Genomic DNA, 23,842 nt, shown 5'->3' on the forward strand with positions numbered 1-23,842 from the left:
AAATCACCTGGGCAGGACGGGCTGGGGAGGTGCAGGCAGCTGCAAATGGCACATTTCACCTGGAGCTGAGAAACCCCCAGAAACACAGAGACTCACAGGGCAACTGGAATGGATTTCAGCTTAAAAGAGGGCAGGTTTTATTTAGATGGGGTACTGGGAAGGGATTGTTCCTTGTGAGGGTGGGAGGCCCTGGCAGAGAAGCTGGGGCTGTCCATGGATCCCTGGAAGAGTCCAAGGCCGGGTTGGATGGGGCTTGGAGCAGCCTGGGATGGTGAAAGGTGTCCCTGCCATGGCAGGGCGTTGGAAATGAATGACTTTTAAAGGTCCTTTTCAACTCAAACCCTGCTGTGACTCTGATTCTATGCTGTAGCAGCAGTGATGCTTCTGAGCAACGCAGAGACCACCACAGCCATAGCTGTCACCTGGACTACCCGTAGGACATTTTCAGGGACGTTTTCAGGCTGGGCTGGGCATGAGGCAGAACACCAGGCCAACATCTGACCCCAGTGGCAGCGCCCTCAGCCCCACACGTTACACCCTTGCGACCCCTCCCAGCCAGGTCCCACCGCGTGGCTGCCGGCAGCGTTTTGCCTCCATCACCCTGGGAGCCCGGCACAGCCCCCCAAGACCCCGAAGGAGCCCCGCGAAGGTGAATTATGGACACCGGGGGGTCGGGGCGGAGCGGGGCGAGGGCGCCCGAGGGGCCGCGCCCTGAGGGGCGGGAAGGGCGGGCAGGAGCGCGCCCGTGAGGCGGCGCGCGCGGGCCGCGGGGGGCGGAGCCAGCGCGGGGGAGCGCGCTCCGCCCCGCAGCCGATAGGAGGGGCGAGAGGGGGTGGGCGGGGCTAAGCGGCAAACCCCGCGTTTCGATTGGGCGGCGCGGCTGTCAATCCGGGGCGGCCGCCGCGGCCGTGGGGAAGGAGGGGGAGGCGGAGAGGAAACAAAAACAATCGCCCGGGCGCCGCCATCTTGGGCCGGTTCTCCACACGCCACACGGGTGAATGGGTAGATATGAGATTACCACGGGGGAGCAGCGGCAGCAGGGCACCGAGGGCTGTTCCGCGCTGCCAGCGACACTCGGCGGGCTCTAGGCACGGCCGCCGCCGCCCGGAGAGGATCCCCCGGCTCGGCCTTTTCGCCTCGCCAGCCCCTAAGCTGCACTGCTGGAGGGACAAAGTTGGGCTGAGCCGCGCTGCCTCCGCCGCCCGGGAGACCGGAGAGTTGAGCCGGGGTCAGAGTTAGGGGAGAGGGTGACGAGGGGATCGCTCCCCGCTCCGCCGTGTGGGAGGCGCGGGGAGAAGGCTCTGCCTCCCCGCCCCTGCCGTCTCCTGCTGCTCGCTCCTAGGAGGAAAAGAAAAAAGAGGAGGAAAAAAAAAAAAAAGCAGGCAAGAACTGGATCGAGCTCGGAGGAGTGGATTTCGTGGAGTCTCCGTGTGAGCGGCGGCGGGGCGGCGAGGAGGAGATGTGTCCGTGAGGAGGGAGAGGAGCGTGGATCCATCCAGGAGCCGAGCGGAGCCGGAGGAGCCTGGATCCATCCAGCCCCAGCCCGCCGCCAGGCACAGCCGCCTCCCTTCCAAAGAAGCCCGTTTCTCCTGGAAGCACGGCACCCGGCAAGGATTTGCCACAAAGAATATACCACCCTCCTCCTCCCCAGCGCCTGGATACTGCATTTTATTTTTTAAATTTTTTTTTTAATTTTTTTTTTTTTGGTACCCCCCTCCCCAGCCACTCTTGTGTGTTTAAATACCAAATATAGCCTCTCGCGGGGGGAGGGGATGGAAATCTCCTAGAAGGATTGGAAATCTTGCTGGGACCCGGGAGTGCTGGTGCTGGAGAAGGGCGGCGAAGGCGGGGGGGATGCACTGCTCTCGCTGCCTGGCCAAGGACTAGAGATTTGCCACTTCCCAGGGAGCCCGAAGGTTTGTTTGTTCCCAGACTGTTGTTTCCCCCCTTTCCCTCTCCTGGGCTACGCTAAATCCCTCAGCATTTATTACAGAAAACCCACGTGTAGCTAGCTGGTGGCTGGTTTTTAAGGCAGTTTTTTTCATCGACAAACTGACAGAAAACTTCCTCTCTTCGCCCCGAGGTGTGGAACTGGAATGGAGCTGCTTTTCTCCCGAACACTACACGGGGTGTGAAGGGGGCAGGCAGGACGAAAACACCGCCTTGGACTGATCCCGATCCGACCCCCGACACTCGCACCCACGAGGGATGATCCTTCACGGCGCCTGATGTGGAAAACACTTGGAGACTCAGAGACTTCGTCGTGCTCAGCAGCTTAATCGTTGACTTATTTTGTTTTGGTTTTTATTTTTTTTTTTTAAGTGGATTCACAGCATTACTTTTATGAATTGAATTTTGCCACCGTTTGTACAGAAGCCAAATGACACGTGTGTTTTGAAACACGGTTCCAAATATATTTATCCCTCCCTCAACCCGGATTCTCTGTAGAAAGAGCCGCGGGGAGGTCGTCAGTGTCTCAACAAACCTGATTTTTAGTGTTTTATGAACACTACCTGCTGCAGAAATGTTGCTGTAAATTGCTTTATAACGGCTCAGCAAGAAAGGAGATTTTTCCAGCTTCTAGGACCCAGAAAACTGGATACTTAAAGTCACTTAAATGTTTTAACAGCATTGGAAAATGGGAGCTGCTACTAAGTTGGCGTTCGCTGTTTTTCTTATCTCTTGCTCATCAGGTAAGTGAGTGTGCCTGGGTTTGTCACTTTAAACTGAGGGCTTTGGGGTCAGCACTTGGAAACTTGGGCTGGCTCCGTATGAATGGGAAGAAATTATTTTTTTTCAGGTGGCAAACGTTTGTGGATGTCAGCGACTGTAAAGGCAGAAGCTGCTTTCGTGTTTATTCTTAAAATATGTGGATATAAAGTGAGCAATTGAAATGCTCCCAGCGCTTGGATTTCAGATCAATTGTGTGGAATAAATGTGGACACATAACCACCTAGTGTCACATAAGTAACCTGGCAGCGCAGCTATCGGTGTTGCATGCTGGTTTTAAATAAGAATTACCCGGCTGAAATGCTCTTTCCTCCAGTTTGATCTCTCTTACCCCGGACCAGTCGCTGGTGAATAGCGACCTTCTTTAATGCTTCATTAATTTAGAATAGGTGCCGCTCTGAAGGGCTGAGCTCGCCCTTTGCTGACAGCGAGGGGTGTGTGCGTGTAGAGATGTACCAGCAGAGTTGGGGTGAAAAGCCAGGCTTTCAGTGTCCAAAGAATCATTTGTAGCCATTTGTATTTTGCTATTCGTTATGTCACTGCCTTTTAGCGCAGGGGAAAAAAAAAACCCTACTGATTTTCTCTTTAAAACAGCAGAATTTGAGGCTCAAAGCAGCTCTGAGCCCTGGGAAGCCAGCGGGGTGTGAGGGCTTCCCCACGCTTCTCCAGGAGGAAAATTGTTATGGCAGCAACCAGTGGTTGGGCAACTGTTGGTCCATTTGTGCTTGGAGCTCCACCAGTCCCACAAAAAACCCTCTTGCGAGCTGGGCGAGGATCTCGTGCGAGTTTACGAGCCAGCCTGGCGCTCCGTGCCCGCATTTGGCACGGGTATTTAGTGCTCTGCGTAGGTTTTTAGCATCCTTGCAGGGTGTGCGAAGCTACACTTGTTTATCAGGCTGAAAGCTCCCAGACAAGTGCTCAGCCTCCCCGTGTGACCGGGAGAAGGGAGTAACGAGATCCCTGTAAGGATGCCTTTTACATTTCCAGCCTTAGGAGCCGGAGGATTTTGCTGAAGAGGCCGTTTTGCTGTGGTTAGTAAATGGATAAGTCTCGTCTTGTGTCTGTAGTGCTATCGATCCGCGCTGTGTGCGCTAAATGTGCTGTGAAATGGCGAGCGCTGCCAGGAGAAACCCAAAAACCCTGCCCCTGCTGCCCAGGGACACGGGTTAAGGACAGCCAGAAGGTTGTTCGGGATGTTTAATTTCTATTCTTCTTTTGGAACCAGACATCATTTCTGACAGCTTTTGCCTTGCAGTAAAGACGAGTGTGTAGTCTTTTCCTAATGCCTGATTTTTCAGCTCAGCAGCGTTCCTCTTAATTCAGCAATATGTTTTGTAGGGAAACTTTTTTCCCCCCCTCTCTCTAACAGTTTCTGAAAGACTTGCTGCCATCTGCTCTCCGTGTCTGTCTCTCTTCCACGTCCACCTCTAAGATCCTTTTGCCTAGAGCACAGAATAGTGGTTTTTGTTGACATTACCTATCAGAGTTAATAAAAAAGAACAGCTAAGCAATAAAGAACGTCTTTTCTTTAACGTTTCTCGCTCGGGTTGTCCTTGGTAAGGTGAAAAGAATGTTCCTCTTGCCTGTGAAGAATTAATCTTGGCTAAATGAGCAGGAAACTGCCTGCAATCCGGGCTGCTTCTCATGTTAATGACATTGTTTTGGTGGTTATTCCAGTATTACACATTAAGTGTTCCGGTACTTAACAATTATTATACTATTTTCTACTCACACCAGGACTGCAGACACTCTACAATTTTAGGCAAGTCTAAAAATAAATAAATTCAACAGTAAACTGTTGGGTTTATAATCAGAACTACAGGATTATGTAAGATTTTAAGCTTGAAGTGCAGGCGTTTTTATGAGTAGTGTTTCTTAAGTGACTTATTTAAGTTTAAAACCCTACCTGATGGGTTGGTTCTAACATCATCATCACCAGATTTTTTTTTCAGTCTTTAATGTGAAAATCAGTCTATCCAGGTCCTATATTTTGAAATCTTGGCAATGGTTGATAAAATCCTGGCGTTCAGGTGTGGAGATGCCTCTCTCTGGTGTGCAGCTCCAGCTCCTCTCAGGCTCTTTCAGCAACTGGGGCTTTGGTTTGCTGTATTTGTTCATTTATTTTTAAATACAGCTATTTTCTGCAGATGTTTACATGGCCAATTAATACCGGGGTTCTTTTAATAGGTGAAAATGTTGTGGTTTTTTTTCTGCGTGGTGGGTGTGGAAGTGCTATTTAGGTTCACAGCGATTTATTTTATTATCTGTAAACTGCACTATGAAATCCATTGAAATGTACTGCAAATGGACAGGAATTTCCAGTGAGTTTAATCATCTTCGTTAAGAGAGTGAAAATATTTCCCTGTTCTGACTAAGATATTTGAGAAAGAGCATCTGTGTTGTTATTAGGCTTTAAAATATTTGTAGATGCCTGGATAAAAGTGGGTGTAGCTTTGCACCCATCTGTAGAACTCCAGAGGCTGAGATGAATGCACATTAACTAAACAAGAAAACAAAGTGCCCGGGTCAAGGTTCTCCATGTGCCCTCTAATATACTTCTTAGATAAACCTGTGGGCATGTTTGATTTCAGAAGGAGCAGAAGATCCTGAAGTAATAATAAAATCCTTCAGAACGAGCTTCCTGTGCCTCTGCTCTAGGTGAGGCAAGGTTGGAGGGGAGCTTCACAGGAAAACTTGTGACTGAAACAGCTTGTTCATCAAAGAAGGCTCTCTGCAGATATTATCTGGGTGCTCCCCTCCCCAGGGAAGTGTGGTTGTGTTCTGGTGGTTTTGTGATTGCTGAGCTGCACTTCAGAGCATTTCAGGAACAGAGAATGGGCACTTCCATAATTTTCTGAGGTTTTTTTGAAACATACACCCCGTGCAGCTGAAAGTGTGGGAGATGCTGAAGGAGTGGATTTTCCTCACCCATAATCTTAGTTTAAAATCTCATCGTTCCTTTTGTTGCTCATAAACTCCTCATTTCCCAACTCCTCATCTCCTCCGAGATAGCTGCCCTGCCTTTGGTACCTGGGTGGTCCCAAATCAAAGTGGCTCTGCAGTCTCCTACAGGCAACAAGACCTGGATTTTTTAGAGCAAGCTAAAATCAAGCTAAAAATCACCTAAGCAGAAAGAACCTTATCAGAAAAGTGTTGGTCCTCTCTATTTCTCCTAGTGCCAGATCATTCCCAAGCCACTCAGAAGATCTTGAGTAATTTAGCTGGCATGTCAAAGACACCTTTGTAGTTGAAGTAGTATTTTCACTTGGAGGATGTTTTATTCTCGGGTTTTTAGTTTATTATTCTCCTGTCTCACAGCGATTATCGGATAAATTATTTTTAAAATTGTATCTTTCCCACCCCCTAAAAAAACCCTATTGAGGACTGTAAAACCTGCTTTCTATGGTATGACCTTACAAGCTGAATGGTTGGGTGTCCGAAGGAATTGAGGGGAAACATGAGACTTTTTCTTTGATTCTCCTTGTGTAATGTCTATTTTTTTACTATCCTTTTATTATTAACTTGAAATAACCCTTGAAAATCCTGCCACGGGTTTGGGAATGTTTGTGGAATTGTTTCTGCTGGTGTGTTCCCTGTGAGCTGTCCATGATTGTGGTTGGACTCTAATCACTTTATTCACTTTATTGTGGGGTAATAAACTACTTAAGAATTAGTGCTGCTTTTAAAGTGAAGATTCCTTTATTTTATCAGAGTGTACAAGTTCTTATATTAAATGTATTACCACTGGGCACTCCTAACGTTGCTGTTAAGAGCAGGATTTGTTTCAGTAAATAAAACCATTTAATACTTTTTTTCCAGCATAGAGTTATGGAGAGCTTGATGTTATGACTACAGCTCAAAAATCTGTTAACTATTTCTAAGTGATCTGTTAATACTTAACAGTTACAAGCCCTAAATCTTGTGTGCTCTGAAAAGAGCTGTAATTGTGCTAATGCAGCATCAGAACATGTGAGCATCGTTGTGCTGGAGCTCTGCTTTCCAAACCTTTCCGGGGAGATGCTGCTCTCATGAGTTTATTTGCATCTCCACCCTTCACGCACGAGGCTTTGCTGAAGAAAAAGCTTCAGTAAGTTTGTTTGCGTGTGCTGGGTGTAAGTTGAGGGGCAGGTGTTCTGTGTGAGGGAAAAGCTCTCTTCTGCAAGAAGAGAATCGCTGTTAGCAGGAATAATAGCTTTGAGCTGGGCTTCATGGACAGTAGTTGAATGGTTTTCTTATTTTTCCTGTTCCCACCTTTCTGGAATTGAGGGTAAAACCCCTTAGGTGATGAGTTTGGCTGATTGCAAATGAGAACAAATATTTTTTTCTTCTCTGTTTAACCATAGACAATAATTTTTGTCATATCATTAGTTCTAGGGAAGGGGGAAAATAACAGCACCTCCAATGTTTTCATTCCTATTCATTCCACCTTTTCTTCCAACCTTCTCCACTTGTTTTTCGAGGCTGTAAAAAGAGAGAGGTTGACAAAGAATCTGATTGTGGAAGAGGTGTCTTGGTGTAGGAGAGATGCATTTCCACCACTTAATTTCTGAAAGCAGCTTAATGCAAATGCCTGCTTGAGCTGGTTGGTAGCATCCATGAGCTGTTAGCTCTCTGATGTTCCTGAAAATGAAAACTCCGTAAAAAGATCAAGAAAATTACGGATTTTACAGCCAAGTTCTTGTGTGATGAAATCTTAATGTGTTTTTGTTGCCTTGGTGCTTAAAATTCGGCACATCTTATTTCCTGTTATTTCCATATGGAATTGAAGTGATATTGGATGCCAGTGACTTTGTGTGGCATCTCTTGTCTTCTCTCCCTGCACTGTCTGTGTGGTGGTGGAGGGGTTTTTTCTTAGAAACAGTTTGTGACTACGGTGCCAAACAGCAGAGCATATTTAGGCTTAATCCCACAGAAAATGAATATTTACTGCCATGTTGTTTACGTTGCATATCTCTGTGGCCAGGAATCCCAAATGTAGATTAGATACATCAAATCCTTCAGTTGTTGGTGCAAAGAGAGCAGGGAAGGGTTTTTCCATTGCATAATTATCATCATGGTTTCACAATAATTTAATTCTTTATGAGGAAAGACAACATTTATGGGGTTTTTTAAATTTCCTAGTTAAAGCTGTAACTGGAAACAAGAAAAACAGACAATTCATGCACTAACTGGAGCCATGAATTTTTGGTTATGTGGTTAGAGGTGTTAGAAAAACCCTTGGAAAGGAGGAGCACTGCTTGTTCCTGCAGCCAGGAGCAGCTGGAGGCAGCGCTGGTGGTGTTGGGTGGGATCAGCTCAGCCTGGGAGGTGTGAGGTCCTGCTGGTGACAGCAAACTGGGCTCTTTCTGCACCAGTTCAGTGCAAGAATGTGCCTCTCTCTCCCAGCTCCTGTTCCCCAGCTCTCCCAGATGAATTAATCCCATTTGCAGGCACACAGTCAGAGGAGGATGAGCAGGATGGAGCCTTCACCTCTGCACTTTTTGTGATGTTCTCCTCATGAGCTGTGCTGGGATTCCTTCATGGAGCAGCTTCCTTAGGGTCAGAGTGAGCGAGGGACACGCTGGTGTTGTCTTGGTGCCAGCAAAGGTCTGAGGGGTGGCTGTGTCACCCCAGATCCTGGGGACTTCACAGCAAGGCCCTGCAGCCACAGCAGCACTTGTGGGCTTGGCAGCTCCGTGCTTTGTTGGGTTTGGAAGGGAAATTAAGTGTTTCCAAATTCTAAAAACACCTTGTGAAAGGCTTGGCCATTTTGTGTTCTGCTGGTGTTTCTGGTTAAAGTGGTGCAGGATAATCTGTTTCACTCAGGATGCAAAATTGTAATTAATTTCCATGTTATTCTTGAGTTACTCACCACGGTGGTTGGTTGGGAACTGTTAAACTCCAGTGCTTGGCCTTGATGGGATGTTGGGGACTGTTAGTTGGCAAGAGGGCTGCAAGTTCTTCAGTTAATTTAAATGGCTACATATCACCTTTGGAGAGTCCTTTCTTTGTTAAAGCATAACTTCTTTTTTTTTAAGGATTTCTATGGATCTGTAATTAGGTGGTAATTTGATACAAAATGCTGAAATGACAATGTAATTAAAAGCAAACCCCTATGTACTCTTAGCTGTGATGGGCATGTAAGAAATGCCAAGATGCATTTCTCTGCTTTTATAACTCTCTAATTACATGAGGGAAACATTGTCTATAGTTAGTGAATAGATAATGAAGATGAATGCTACATCTTGGCCAAAAAGAGTATTTCTCAAATTCTTTTGCTTTCTGAACTTTGAGATATTGATCTGCCTCATTAAAACTAAGAATTAAGATTGTATTTTGCATTTACAGCAAAACTGTATATTGTAATTACAATACAATTTAGGCATTGCTGGCTGGTCTGATTCTGGTTTTTGCCTGAATGAGGCTGTTGTCACACTTGGGAAGATTTCCACTTTCTTTAATGGTGGCAGCAAATGAGTTAAGTTTTGCTGGTTTAATTCTGAAAATTGACACTTAAAACTGATACCTGAGAAGTTACTGAAGGCATCTCATCTGAAGATTCTGTTAGAAAGTATCTGTGTAATTATTTTGAAATGCTAAGGATCTGTATAGCTCAGAATTGTGTTACTTTCTTAATAGCTTTGACTCTTTGTGTGTCTTTTATACCTAAATGGGATACAATGGGATAAGAAAACAAATTCATTTCTCTAACAAATTGCAGAGGCTCTTGTGGCAGATTGACTTTTCAAGTTGGATGCTGCATCCATCTTTTTAGAAAAGCAGGAGGGAGACAGTGCTCAAAACCATTTAGCATATGACTTGTGTATTTTCTGAAAGATACCAAACTTTTTATGAGGGGAAAACATCTGTTTTCTGCTTGTTTCTGCTGGTTTGGATTGGGATTTTCTTGTTTGTTTGCTTTTTCTGTGGGGGGGGGGAAGAAATGGGTAAAGTAACTCAGTGATTGTTTAATTTTTTTTGTTGATTGACTGTAGATGTGAGGAATGTTTTGGAGAAATCCATGGCTGGTCTCTTTGCCTGTTTCTGGAATTGCCAGTGAAAGGAGGCTGCGGGGGGAGCGCCAGCCCTGCTCAGCTCCCAGTGCAGCCCTGATGGTGCTGTAGCTGGTGCCAAGCCGTGTCTAATGAGATGACACAAAGCACGGTCTGAGGGCAGTGCCAGGAGGCAGCGCAGGCAGGGCTGAACCAGAATTCCTGCAGCTTCAGCACTTCAGAGTTCCCTCATGAGCGCGGGGTGTGTGCCATTAGTGTGCTGTGAAAACATTGGCATCGTTCACTGCTCCCAGCTCAGCCCTGTGTTCAGCTGGGAGCTGTCCCACTTCGGGAACAGCCAGCCCACAGCACCTGCTCTGGGACAGGGCAGCATTCCCTGGAGCCCTGGGCACGGAGCTGTGCTCCAGGGTGCCAGGGGCTGCATGGCATGGTGGTCTGAGAGGAGAGAACACTCCTTGGGCTAGCTGGGATCTGAGCCGTAGATAGATTAAATTCTTTTCTTCAATTATTTATTCAGTTATTGTTCTTCAAGTTATCTATTTCATGTTTAAGGTGATTCCTGTTGAGGTGAACATTGGCCCTTTGGATGAGGGCCCTGTGCAGTTGATTTCTGTCATCTGCTGCCTGCCTGGTTTTAATGTCACTTCTTAAATGTCACTTCATCCAAACAGCTCTGAGTAGAAATGGTCATTTCCTCTTTGAAATTACTTTTTAGTGTGGTGCCCACCAAGCCTCCAGGTTGTTCTCAGCAGAGCTGGCACCCATCCTGGCCGTCCCCGCTTGTACTGGTGCAGTGTCCCAGGGCTCAGGACACCACATTTGTCCTTGTGCAGTTCCATGAAATTCCCCAGAGTCTGCCTGGAGTGCCATCCCTGCCCCTGGCACTGCCTGCAGACCCCCTGAGCTGTTCCCCAGCTCCAGAAAGGTCTGGAGCACGGTGGGTCCCAGGGAAGCCTTGAGCTGCTCCTCATCCTCCTGCAGGCCTGTCCCATCCCAGGCTGGCTCTATCTCCAGATCTCTGCTGCTCACAGAGCTGGTTTCAGCTGGTTTTCTGCAGCTTCCTGCCTTTTGGTGCCTCACCAACTTGTGATTTAGAGGTGGCTTTTATTTGTCCCCGAAGCCCGACCTTATTTTTTCAGGTTGAGAGCTCTTATCTCGCCTAGATAACACTAATCTCCATTCCTTAAATGCTGCCTAAAGATTGGAGTGGTCTTCATTCTTTCAGCTGGATTTTGAATTCTTAGATTTCAATATCAGCACATAAGTTGAAATTTGATCTGTTTTTGAAAGCTATTTTTAAATATGACCAATCATTTTATCAAGCCTTCTAGCATGAAAAACTGTCTCTTTCTAGGAATTTCCACATAAACAGGGAAGTGGTTTAATTTTGTTGTTGAGTTACAGTGTTGAGTGTACAAGACAAAATTAAACTTTGCAGTAACTGTTAATTTTAGAAATTTTTGCTGGTGTTTGTCAGTAGAGGGTACAGATAGTTCTCTTTAGCTCACAGCAATTACATGATGGAAGAGTTTTCTTTAAATATTTCCGTGTTTCAGGGTTGAAAAACATTTAGGCTGTGAAAGTTGCAAAATGGCACACAATTGTTTGAATTACTGTAGTTTTGTAAAGAATTAGGTGATTTATTTGTCATCATTTGTTTATAAAGCTGCTTTAAAAGTAGCATAGAAAACTCCACTGGTTAAATATTTTCATTTTAACTCTTTGATCTTAAAATTTGGAAAGGGTCTGTTTTGCAAGTTGTCCCTGGGGATAATTGAGTTTTATTAAATTTAACACAAAGCCTGTTAAAAAGAAAAATTTTACCAGCTTGGTTACGTTTTATTTAATTTCACCTTGTGTCACTGAGTCAGACCCCAACACTTGAAGGCTCATCTGACCTCTCCCATTTGGGGTGATAGAGATCAGCAGAGCTCTTGATGAGTTTTTCTGCGCTGTGCTTGTGCTAAAACCCTGATTAATTTATGAGAAGAAGGTGATTTCAAACCACGAGATGCTTTTGCTTCCATTCCTGCCCCAAACTCAGCACTTAGCACTTCTCCGGGAAAGCACCCATGAAAACAGAGCTTCCAGGTGAAAGTTTCTTTTCCCGTTCAGCTGACAAAGTTCTGACTCACATCCCTTTGGGTCAGAGGCTTCCAGGAAAGCCAGGAGAGCACAGATCCCACGTTCAGCCAGGAGAGCACAGATCCCACGTTCCACTCCAGTGGAAGTGGAGTGGATCCCTCCTGAAAAATCCTGATGCTCCAGAGTGCAGCTGGACTTTTCCTGTGGCTTAAAAGTATTCAGATGGATGGCAAATCAAGCAAAATTAATTTCCTAGAATCCCATTTGCAAAAATACTGCTCTGAAATGTAATAATCCCAGATTTTTTCCTCTCAATGTCACAAATACTTTGGTGTTGGAAGCTCTTTCATTCAAAATGAAGATGGGAGAGAGGAGGTAAATGATGAGTTCCCATTTCTCTCATGTGTAAGAGTAAAAAATGTGTTGGAATTTGTTTTTGATGAAGTTGGGATATTTACCTGCTGACAAAGTGTGGGGGAGCTTCTGTTGCCTATCTGAACTCTTCTCCCCGTTGTCTTCCTTCTTTCTGAACCAGAGGTTCAGTAATGCAAAAATTTTAGAAGCAAGCCACAACATCCACAATTTTTAGTTGTTCAGCCAGCTTCAAAAACCTGTTAATCACCTTCTACTTGTCCAAAAAGGTTGTTTTAGTTGTAGGATATTTAAGAAAAACTGCTGGGAGAACAGTGAGACAGAGGGTTCCTCTTTTTTGTATCTGATTCCTCCCCTACATCCCCGTTTTGTGAGAGTCACCCCTCACTGTGGGTCAGCCCTGGTGGCTGCTGGGTTTGGGCTGGGCTGATCCAATCTGCTCCAGCAGCAGAAAATTCTGGAAAAACAGCACAGAATTCCTGCACTCAGGATCTGTTGGATTAGGTTTTTTTTTTTTTTTACTTGGAGATGGGGTAACAGAGGTGTTTTAAACACTTCTATTCTGTTTTCAGTCTCATGAAAAGGGTGAGACAATACAGATGTTAGAATTCACACCATCACAGCCAGAAGCCAACTATTTCCTAATTACATTATAAGTGTTTCTTGGCCTATCAGCTTTTGCCACACCGTGCTGTAAATGCTTTAAAGCCAATCCTCTAAAATTACCCTTCGTGGGTCCCACTACAATGCATCTTTCATAATTCTATTCCTCAAAGTATCCAGTCTTATTTACAAGACCATCCTTTAAAACTTGTTTCTAGTTCCATTTCTCTCAACAATGTCTGTCCTATTCCATGGCATTTCTTATCTCAAAGTTTGCATACAGATGACACTGTGTGAGCCTTCTGTCAAGCTTTAAGAATTTTCTACAAATCCATTTCCCACAAGGATCAAAGGCACAAGCTGGGTGAAAGATGATGGAGCAGGGAGAGGGATGGATGGAATAAGGGCTGCCAGGGAGGCTGCCTGCATTGTCCTAGGAAGGGAATTGTCCAGGGAAAGCACCTCAGTGTTGGTGAATGGAGCTGTTCTGTGCATGTATTGGGTGAGAAAGGGAAAACAGCACAATTCTGTATCATCTTTAATAACCTCTATCTTCAGAAAGAATTTACTTCTCTTTTTCAACATTCTTCTGAGGATCTCAGTGCAGGTCTGTTGTCACAGGGTTTTTTTCCTCTTTCCTTGCTTTTTAAATATCTCCATATCACATTTTTCTCTAGGTGTCCTAGACTAAGATTTCCAGGCCGAACAGCAGAGGGGCCTGGCACAGGCTCCCAGAGCAGCTGTGGCTGCCCCTGGATCCCTGGAAGTGTCCAAGGCCGGGTTGGAGCAGCCTGGGATAATGGAAGGTGTCCCTGCCCATGGCAGGGGCATGGAATGAGATTGGCTTTAAAGTCCCTTCCAGCTCAAACTGTTCTGTGATTTCATCATTCCCAGGAATAGGTGATAAAATTCACTCTTATCTTGCAAGTTCTCTGGTAACAATGAGGTGGGAAGTAAGTAAAAGATTCAGACTGACACAATCACAGAAGGGCTGATACAGTGGTCAGTAAAATCCAGTTACATCCCAGGTTTAAGAAAACTGTCTGGAAAGACTGTTTGCAGTATGAATTTAGCAGTATCTAATTTGTGTTACTCGGATTTTGGCTGCAGATGTCCTCAGAAATTTATTCTGAGCAGGTGGGCATAAAACTTTGTGCTAAAATCAGACCCAGGAAGAGAACAGACAGCAGTAACAGGTCTGGAAATGATGAGGGGAGAATGTAGGGATGTCCTTTAAATGTAGACCCCTAACTGATGGTGCCTGAATGTCCTGAATCAAAGCACTTAATACAGCATCAGGAATCCCATTTACAAACAGGGGCTGGTGAATTTTGCCGCTCAGCTGAACAGCCATGAGACCTGAGAGGTCTCAATCCCAGGAGCATCTTAGGTTGCCAGGGAAGTGTGTAAGAATCAGGGTGCCTTCAGGAGCTTGTCACTCATGAATTGACAAAAACCATAAAACAGGAATGTCTTCCAGCCAGCTGGGCACACTTCTGGAAAGAAAAGCTCTGGATGAGTTTGTGGTGCTGAGAGTTCAGCTGTGAACCAAAGTCCTTGGAACAGCACCTGAACTCCTCCCCTGTGTTACACTGCAGGGTGAAGTCAGCCTCGGGCTCTTGTTGGGCTGTCTGCAGACATGGTGTTGCTGTTAATCTGCCCTGAAATTCTACATGAGGATAACTTCTGTGCTGAGATCCAAGCATGGGCACTGAAATGGAGATAAACTGGGCTCTAGTAGCAGTGTTTTGAAATGCTGCATAGAGCATGACTGGAAGTCAAATCAGCTTAAAAACACAGGGGAATCTTACCTGAGGTATTATCCCAACCATGGTCTCTCCCAGCTCAGCCTCCCTTGTAGGGAAGAGAGAAGCCAGTGTTCCATGGCCCAGGCTGCTATTTCCATAATTCTCTTCCTTTTTCAGTTAGCTGTGATATTCAAGTTGATTTTACTTAAAGCAGAATTTTTAAACCCTTCTTTGAAGTAGTGGCTTCTGTGGAGGTACAGTGCCACCACTGGGGAGCAGAGGCCTAAATGTACATTTGCTTCTTTTGTGCCCACCTTCTCTCCAGCAAGGCTGATCATTCTTGGCATCCTGAGAGTATAGTGTTAAAGTTTTTCTATGGAATTTCCAGTTGGTGCCTTTTGCTGGACAGCACATATGTGAATTCCTTAAAAAAATTATTGATGATTTGAGGAGATGGCCTCAGTCCTGGGAAGGGTTGTTATAGATAAGTAGTGTAATAGTTGGCTCTCACAATTTAGAGATAGATATTGTATAGATGCACAGTAATGTTACTCTAATATGTCATTCCATAGTCCCCTTTCCTTCCCCCTTGTAACAGCCTCAGTAGCCAAGACATTTAGAGGAGGCTGGCTTGTCACCAGGAGGGACAGCAGAACACCTGGCCTCCACTCAGGGTGGCAAAGTAATCTCCACCAATGGATGGCAGAGAAAGAGTTGGCTGGCAAAACTTTCAGAGGGGCTAAGGATATAAAAGGCAGAGCATCCATTTTGTAGATGTGCACCTGGCTGGTAGTCACAGGGGACTCGCAGCGCTGTAATTTGTCTTTATTTAGTCCTTTGTTGTAGTTTTGTTAAAGTTTAATAAAATGAAACTTTAAACTGTTAAACTTTAGCAGTCGTTTCTCGCAGGATGGCTGGATGGAGGCATGGGGTCCAGCAGTGTAATGGCTGTGGGCTCTTGATGTGTGTGCCCTGTGCTCCCTTCTGAGGTGCCCAGGGCAGCTGCACCTTCTGTGGTCAGGAGAGCTGGATTCCTGCTGTGACTGTACAGGGAAGTGGGATACCAGAGTTCAGGGCATTACCAGCCTTGCTATCTCTGCATAAATAATGCTGTGCTTAAATAAACATCCGAAGAGCAGAAGCTTGGGCAGCTGGAATGTGACATCCACCTGAGCCGTGGGACATGCTGCTGGCTGGATCCAGGGTGGAGGGAGGTGGCAGGCTCTGCCTCAGCTGGGTTTTCAAGGAAGGGAGCTCAGGAAAGCCTGGCATTCCTGCTGTGGGCTCCACAACACAGCCTTGTTCCTGATAGGACAGAACAAACCACTCCTGAGGGTGCTGCACCGAAAGTTGAGTCATTGTTGCTGTTTGGCCAGTGATTTATTAAATATCTGTTCCTGTGTTGGCTGTCTGGAGGTAATCATTGTCCTGGGGGAAAAAACCAAACAACAAAAGCCAGCCAACCGAACAACAAAAAAATCCAAATGAAAATACAGACAATTTTTCTTCTCCTTTGCAAAGGGAAATTCTCCTTATTGATCTTGGTGATAGAACTGTTTGTGTTCACGTTCAAACACTCATCGACTACCACAGGATAAACACCTGGAGCAGGCAAGACATGAGAATTCTCCCATAAGTTTTTTGTTGCGTTTGTGAAGCTTTGGTGTTCTTCTGGCCTGCCAGGAGGATTTATTGCTGAGTGAATTCCTCAGCTGTGACAAGAAGAACACCTGTTTCTGTGTGAGCACAAGCACTTCTCCATCAAACACAACATCTGGCAGTAGAAGCCCTTAAACTTATGTTTATGACTCTTTGGGTAAGAGACTCCAAATACAACTTGGGAATTTCTCTGGAGAAAGTCAGCAATCCCCATGACACTGTTTTTTCCTATCTTAAGGAAAATAAAGCTGTAAAAATATATCATTATTCTGTCCCTTAATACCTGAGAAGTTTTCATTTTGCTACTAATGAAATGCATTCTTTTGGATGTAGATATTTCTTTATCCCCAATAGCTAAGAATAAAGGTTCCATATGAGCACATATATAACTTAACTAAATATAAGCAACTTGAAATCTGCTGAGTTATTTTCTGTTCTAAAAATTCTCAGCATCAAACTTGCAGGATTTCCTTTTAAGCATCATTCTGGTTTATATCAGGTTGGGAATTAGAAGTGAATAACCCAGATACTACTAAATACCTGTAATTTCTCTATCCCAATCCATGCCAACATCCTACCTTTGTGTGATAACCACAGAAATGTATTTCAGGATGCTTTTGGGGCTGAGTACCTTGCTAACTTGCCTTTTCTTCCTGCTCAGCCTGCTGGCCAGCTGCTTCACATCAAATTCACCCAAATGATTGATGAAGGTACTTTAAACAGAAAAAGTACATCTACTAATGATGGGTAATTAAACTGTAGAACTCGGTGTTTCAGAACATGTGGAAATAAAAAATGATCTCACAGATGGACAAATTCAGGGAGGAATAGTTTGTTCAGAGGTGATTAAACTTGGGTCTGGATGGAACTTCCAGATCAAATAATTGCTGAACGCTGCTGCCAAAAGCCTTTAGTTCACCTTACATTCATATTGTCTGAGGCTTTTGAAAATCTCCTCAAAAGGAGAATTCAGCTTAAAGTTAGGCCAACCTTCTGTTTGTGCTTTGTGTTCGGACACATTTGTTTCCTCATCTCTTCCAAGCGGTTGTAGCCTCAGAGGTTGCGCTGAGGAACTTTCCGGAGGCAGCACTGAAGCCGTGTCCCTTGCCCTGGAGATTCCCTTGCCTGGATTTCTCTGGAAGGGAGCGGTCCTTCCCCTCCCCAGGCCGGCTTTTCCTCGGGCTGCACCCGCTGTGCAGGAGGCACGGAGGGGGCGGATCAGCCCGTGCAAAGTTCACTCGGCTCGGGCTCCGTCTGGGTTTCTAGCTGTGCTCGTGATTCCTGCTGCTTCCCCTGGCATTGTCCTGGGAGGATCCTGCAGGCTGAGCAGTGCAGTCTGTCTGGGGTTAGGGAGTCCCTCTGTCCCTGGAGTTGGTGTGATCCCCGCCAGGCTGGGCTCATGGCTCAGTTCCCCTCACACCCAAACGTCCCTGTCAGCAGATTCAGCGCTGCTGGCTCCTCTGGGTGGCTTTAGGCCCAGTGAGACATTGCAGTGATATGGGCTAATATATAATATCATTGCAGTGATATTTGGGCTGATCCAAACTGAGTGTCCTGGGCTCTGCTCGCTCGCTTTCATCTCCTGAGCCCTCTGCTTCTGCTTCTTTATCAGCAGCGCTGCTTGGCAAAGCAACATCAAAATTAGTTTATGTGATTTGTACTCCTGGACTCGAGTACAGATTTCTTTATTTCCCCTGGTATTAAGACTCGTGCATTGATAACTTTGAAGTTAAAATTCTGAATTTCTAGTTCCCACACCCTGGCCTGAAAAGCTTCTTTATCTTTTTACTTATTCAAGAACTCCTTGAATAGCTGCTTTCTCAAGCCTTGCTTAACACAGGCTACTCCAGGCTGGTCTGATCCTCCAAAATGCTGTGAAATCCAAAATTCATCACATTTAGTGAGTGTTAGCCCATGGGAGATTCCATGGAGAGATCTTCTTTGCCTCTTACTCACCTGCCTCCACGTGCAGTGGGTGGAATGCTATTTCTAGGGAATCCTGCATATTGCAAGCAGCCACTTCACTTCTGGGGAATTCATACTTCTCAGAGAATGGCATTAATAGGCAGAATTGTAGCTTAAATGTCTTTTTTGTAATCTTTCATGCAGCATAGCTTAAAAATTGTCATTTTCCTCTGTCACTGATGTTCTGGTAATTTCCTAGGAGTGTTTTTGGAGATGTGTTAGCTGCTCACCTGCCTGGCAAGTCCCTTCCAAATAAACGAATGCAATATATCCACAGTCATCTTTGTCCTCTTATCTTTGAGAGGCAGGAGGCATTCACCCATTGCCTCTGGGCACGGGGAGTACCTGTGGAAAACGCGTTCAGGGAACCCTCTTGAGCCTTTTATTGCCGTGGAACTTGGAGTTTTAATCATCAGATTTAAGGCTGTTACTTTGTCAGTGTCAAGAGGCTTTTAAATGGAGTAACAGCATTCATATTCTGGCTTCAGATGTGTTCTTGAATAAGAGCTAGAAGGTCAAAACCATATCCTAAAGTGCCTTCCAGATTTCAGGTCACTAGATAACATTTTCTTAATTGTTATCTAAATTTAGAAGACAAATTATCTTGTAGTAGCAAGTGCAGTGCTCTTGCCCTAAAGCTTTTGTTTGTGGTGTTGTTTTCTTGGGTCACGTACCCGAGATTCCCTGATTCATCCTTGGACTTTGGAATTCTGGTTTCCTCTGAAAGTTCAGTGAGAGCTGTCAGAACCTGCCTTGTCTTTAAATAGCCACAGTGTTATTTCTCCTAGGCCACGTGGTTCATTCCATGAGATGAGATAATAAAAACTGAAGTTCATGGAGCTGGAGTTAGGATTGAAACCAAATTTTATTTGCTATTTTAAAAGCAGCTGTCTAGTTCTAGTTATTCTATCAAATTTACCTCATTAAAATTTTGCAGCCTAAACCAATCCCAGGGTTTTGGAGATAAATAGCCAAGCTCTGAGAAAGCCTCTGCATTATCCTACAGCACTTCAAAATTTCCTGCTCTACCTAAATACTTGTAATTTGTTTTAATGTAAAGAATTGTGGTGGAATTGATCAGATAAGCAAATTGAAAATAGACTGCCTTGCTGTGGTTCTATGAGCTGCCCAGTTAAATAAGAAAATAACACCAAGAAATGAACTGAAATCATAGTGTATGAGGGTATTTCTCCAAGCATTCCAATTTCCACAGGTGTAGGAGTCTCAGAAGGTGTGCAGAGTCTCCCTTTGTTCAACTGCTTTTTGTGGGAGGTTAAAGTTACATTAAAAAATAAAAAAAGTGTTGTCAGTAAGCCTAAAGATAGGAAATTCTTTAAATAGCTCAGGCAGATGAACTCCAGCACTCCAGGAGCGCTGCAGAGCTTCAGGAGGATGCTGCAGCCTGAGCAGGGAGAATAAACCAGGTGCTTTTCCACAGAAATCCAATGAAATCTCCACTCTTCAGCGTGGGATGAGCGCCTGGGGCTTTGCTGCTGCAAAACCTCTGTTCTGCAGCTGAGAGTTGTAACAGCACAGTGGACAGATTGGGGAGGATTTGGGGAAAAACATTCAGGAATTATCTTTTTGTCTCTACATTTGTGGAGAGACTCAGGAATCTCACACAGGAGCAGCAGGATGATCAGCAGTGCCTGCAAAGAGATCTCCAAAAGGGTTCTGCAAAGGGATCTCCAAATGAAAGGTACCAGTAGAAATCCTAAAAACCCCTATTTTCAGTGAATTCTGCTGCAGGGGAGGCTGCACACTCTGTCTGTTCCAAACTGAGGAATTTAACACCCAGATTTTTGAGTAAGACTCATAAATTTTGGATTTGCTGCTGCTTTTCACCAGCTCTCCTGTGGGATGTGGGGCTGCTGGAGAAGCTGAGTTTAGTGCAGAAATTCCCAGTTTTGTTCTTGGCCTCTGCGGGTTTATAATGTTGTAAATTGTCACAGCTGTTGCCTCAGGGTTGTAAGATGATGGATTTTTTTGTGGATTTGTCTCTGCCAGGCTCTTGTTGAAGGGCAGATTGTATGGAAACCTTGGCAGAAGGGAAAACTTTAATGCAAGACACTTTTAATAAAATAAATGAAATGATTGCTAGTGAGTAGGCAAAATCATAAGGGAGAATGGACCAGAATATAAGCAAAATAAACCAAGGTAAACAAGAAATAAATTGCTTTTGTATAGAAAGATGTGTATTACCACATAAATACTCTATGTGTAGATATGCACCATCTCTCAATTTTTAATTCCCCTCTAAAATGCAGGAGCGAGATAATTTTTTTTAATATAAAGAAAATTGAAAGAAAGCTGATTATTTATATTCTCAAGTTATTTTCCAAAGCTAAAGAAAACTGTACAGAAAATCTTTCACTTTATAGCTGCCTGCTGAGTTATGGTCTGAAATGCAGAGGAGCAAATCAGAACTTAATTCAATATTTTGAGAATTCCCACTCTGTACCAGGGATGTAAAATAATTGTTACTGTTCACCAGGCTTCCTTACCAATACTTTATTCCATTCTTTGTCCAGGGAGCTCTGCAAGTGTATTTCAAATTACATCTGCTTATTTCAAAGTGAACAGAGCAGCTTTGTAATCAGTGATAAATATCTAATTTAAAGATAATTAAAAATGCTTGTCACATAGAAGCATATGACTTTTAAGTAAAAGTTGTTTCTGCTTGCTTGGGAGGTGATAAGATTGTGGACTAAATGTGATTAATGTTCTTTGCAGATGTTGCTTTATATGCTTAGGCTTTCAAAGTAAAGCAGTCTAGACTGTCTGTCTGCATTCTCCTGCAGCTTTGATCTTGATTAAAACTGGTTGTATTACATTTATCATCTTCCTTTCTTCAATGCCAGAAACTCTCTTAACTGGTTTTTTGTATCTGTATTTGTTTGGAGAGAAAGAGACTCAGTATCATCTCTAACTGCTAAAAAATGACACATTTGGATACAGTCAGCAAGTGGCAAAAATGGGGATTTTGTATCTAGAAAGACTTTAACGAGTCCTTGGGGTTATTTCGGATGCAGCAAATGGGATTCTGAGCCAGGTGAGCCCTGAGTGGGATTTTCCCTGCTGCTGGATGCAGATCTGAGGGAAGGTGGAGGGAGCTTTGATCTGGATCTGTGGCACTCTGATACTGGTGATATCTGCTCCTCGCTGCTCCTGCCAGATTTTTCTGCCCGATTTTCCACCCTCCCAGCTGGATTGCTGCAGGCTCTGGGAAAGGGTTAAATGCAGCAAAGCACCCAAATCAAGCACATTTTATTGGGGTACAATTTCAGTTCTGTGTGGCAGCAGAGGAGCTGAAGGAGGAGAGTTCCTCAAATCTCTGTTCAGGGCTTAAATCTGTGCCTGTTTAGGGACATGAGCTGCTCCTCATTTGTGTGTCCAAGTACAACTGAAGTGATTTCTCCAAGATCTGAAATATTCACATTTGCTGTTTATTCCCTTCTTTATTCCTTTAGGTTGTTTAGGGCCAATTTGAGAACTTGATGTATTTTATGGGGAAGTTTGAAATGAAGGTAAACCTTTAATACTCAAACAATTTGCTGGCCAGTCAGTGAAACAATTTGGGTAGTTCTGTTAAATAAATATTCAAGTTGGATGGGATTTGTTTTCTATTTCAATTTTTGTTGGATGGGGTTTGTTTTCTATTTCAATTTTTGTTGGTGCCTCTACTGAGTGCTTTATTCCAGTCTGTTGGTTAGATTTTAAAAAATATTTGTGGCTTCTAGACCACAGTGGTGTCTTAAATCCAAGCTTGGGAACATGAGCTCATCCAATACACAAAATGATGGAGAAGTAAGCAGACAATAAGTTAAATAATATTTAGCTGTCAAAAACCACTTGGAAATCCATTATAGGAGGCAGTGAGTTGTGCATTGCTCTGTGGTCATTACTTAATTTTTTTCCCTGCTCTTTATGAATTCTAAAACTGTTCTGGCTTTGTTGTGACTTAGCTGTGATGTCTGGAGTTTTTCTAGATTTATTTTTCTTTAGTTCTGTAGCAAAACCCGATATTTTTATGTTACAGCAGTGTTATCATTCTGGAGATCTGTAATCTTGCCTGAGCATTGATGCAGCATGGGGGGGAAATGAATTAAAAGGAAATATTTTACTGCAAGTCTCAGCCAGCAGCTCTGGATTGCCCCTGAGTTAAAAGCATCACCCAGTGCAGAACTGAGGGACTGGTTGAACAGGAGTTGCTGTTCTAAATATAGATCCTGGTGTGGTTGGGATCTGTGCAGGGACTCCTGACAGTCAGTTCCTAACAAAATTCCTGTAAATGATCTCAATATTCCAAAGCAGCACACTGGGAAGTTGACACTGCAGCTTTGGTACAAGGTTTTTGTACAAATGGGTTTTTAAGGCTTTCTTTGCCTTAAAAGAAAGGCAAAGCAAAACTGGCTCAGCTGAACACTTGAAGGCAGTTTTTTCATTGAAACTGAAATAGTTTGGGATTATTGTGCTGGGTCAGGTGTGGGCTGTAGGAACAGGGGGTGTTTTACCAAAATTCAAATATCCAGTAGCTCCTTTTAGTTTTTGGTTTTGGATACTTTTCCTAACAATCATGCTCCTGTTGACTTGCATTCCCCATAGCTTGTGTGAATGGTTCCTAAATGAGATTAAATTAAATTAATTAATTTTTAAATGTTTAGATGCTTTAAAACATTTTAATTTTTTCATACTTAGAGATAATTTCAGAAATAACCTTGAGTTTCTAAAAGGTATTTTTGTGCTGTTAAATGAGATGGTGGAGATTGACATCAAATTTGTTGTTACTCATACAGAACCAGAAATAAGAATACTTTGGTCTTTTTTTTTTCTTAATTGGGTTTTTTATGAAGGTTATATAAATCTATTTATTTGTTTATTTATTTATTTAAATTTTTTTTTTAATCCTCCAATTTTTTATTTTAAGGAATAGGGAGATCCTATCCTTCACGTTGCTAGTATTGAACTGCAATTCTTTCTAATAAGGTGTTTTCTTAAGAAGAACACCCAACATGGAAATTTAAGCAATTTTTAAGTGCTTTAGGCAGGTAAGAGAAATTAAAGCCCACTGTCCTGGATGACTTTTGTATTGATTTGATTTTCATGTTAGATCAGAGCTGATTTGTTTAAAGCAGCTTTTGCAGAAGTGGCTGAATTTAATATTTTAATGACAATAAATGCTGGGTGGCCAATATACAGTAAATTTTAAAGTCCCTTCTACAGAGTTGTGCTCTGAAAAGAGTTTTAAAATGGTAATTTTAAATTGCTCCCCTTTCCAGTCAATTTTTCTGAAAGTTCTGATGAAAAATACAAAAAGAGTTAAGTTTTACTATGTATTATGCTGACTTTAATAACCTCCTTTTGATCTTGAAATGCTTCTTACTTGGATTGGTTCTTTTGGGGGACAATTTTGCTTTTCTGGATACAATTAGTATTAGTAGTAACATCAGTATTAGTAGTAACATTTTTAAGAAGAAGATGAGTGTGTAGCAAAATCAGCTTCTTGAGAATCCATAAGGACTACAAGAATTGAACAGAAAAACAGTTTTTAATTAAGGTGCATGGGGAAGTTGCTTTGCTGTTCCATTGCTGTTTTCTTCTTCTTAAATAAATGATATTTTTGATAGTGTACTGGTAACTTAGATCCAAATTTGTTCACTTTAAAACCAGTCCTAATAGTGACTTTTA

General features: G+C 43.7%; 1 protein-coding gene across 3 annotated transcripts in view; it reads left to right on the forward strand.

The window, feature by feature from the left end:
• Positions 1 to 913: 913 nt before the first annotated feature.
• Positions 914 to 23,842, forward strand: part of ACVR2A (activin A receptor type 2A) — a 50,805-nt gene continuing 27,876 nt past the window's right edge. For 2 of the 3 annotated variants that reach the window (XM_039711912.1, XM_039711988.1), the window contains exon 1: positions 914 to 2,693. In XM_039711912.1, coding sequence (XP_039567846.1) covers positions 2,639 to 2,693 — 55 coding nt within the window. In that variant the 5' untranslated portion in view covers positions 914 to 2,638. The remainder of the gene's footprint in view (positions 2,694 to 23,842) is intronic. The other variant, XM_039712063.1, reaches the window with a different exon arrangement.

Source organism: Passer montanus, unplaced genomic scaffold (assembly GCF_014805655.1).
Source record: "Passer montanus isolate IOZ18808 unplaced genomic scaffold, ASM1480565v1 scaffold1, whole genome shotgun sequence".
Lineage (NCBI taxonomy): Eukaryota > Metazoa > Chordata > Aves > Passeriformes > Passeridae > Passer > Passer montanus.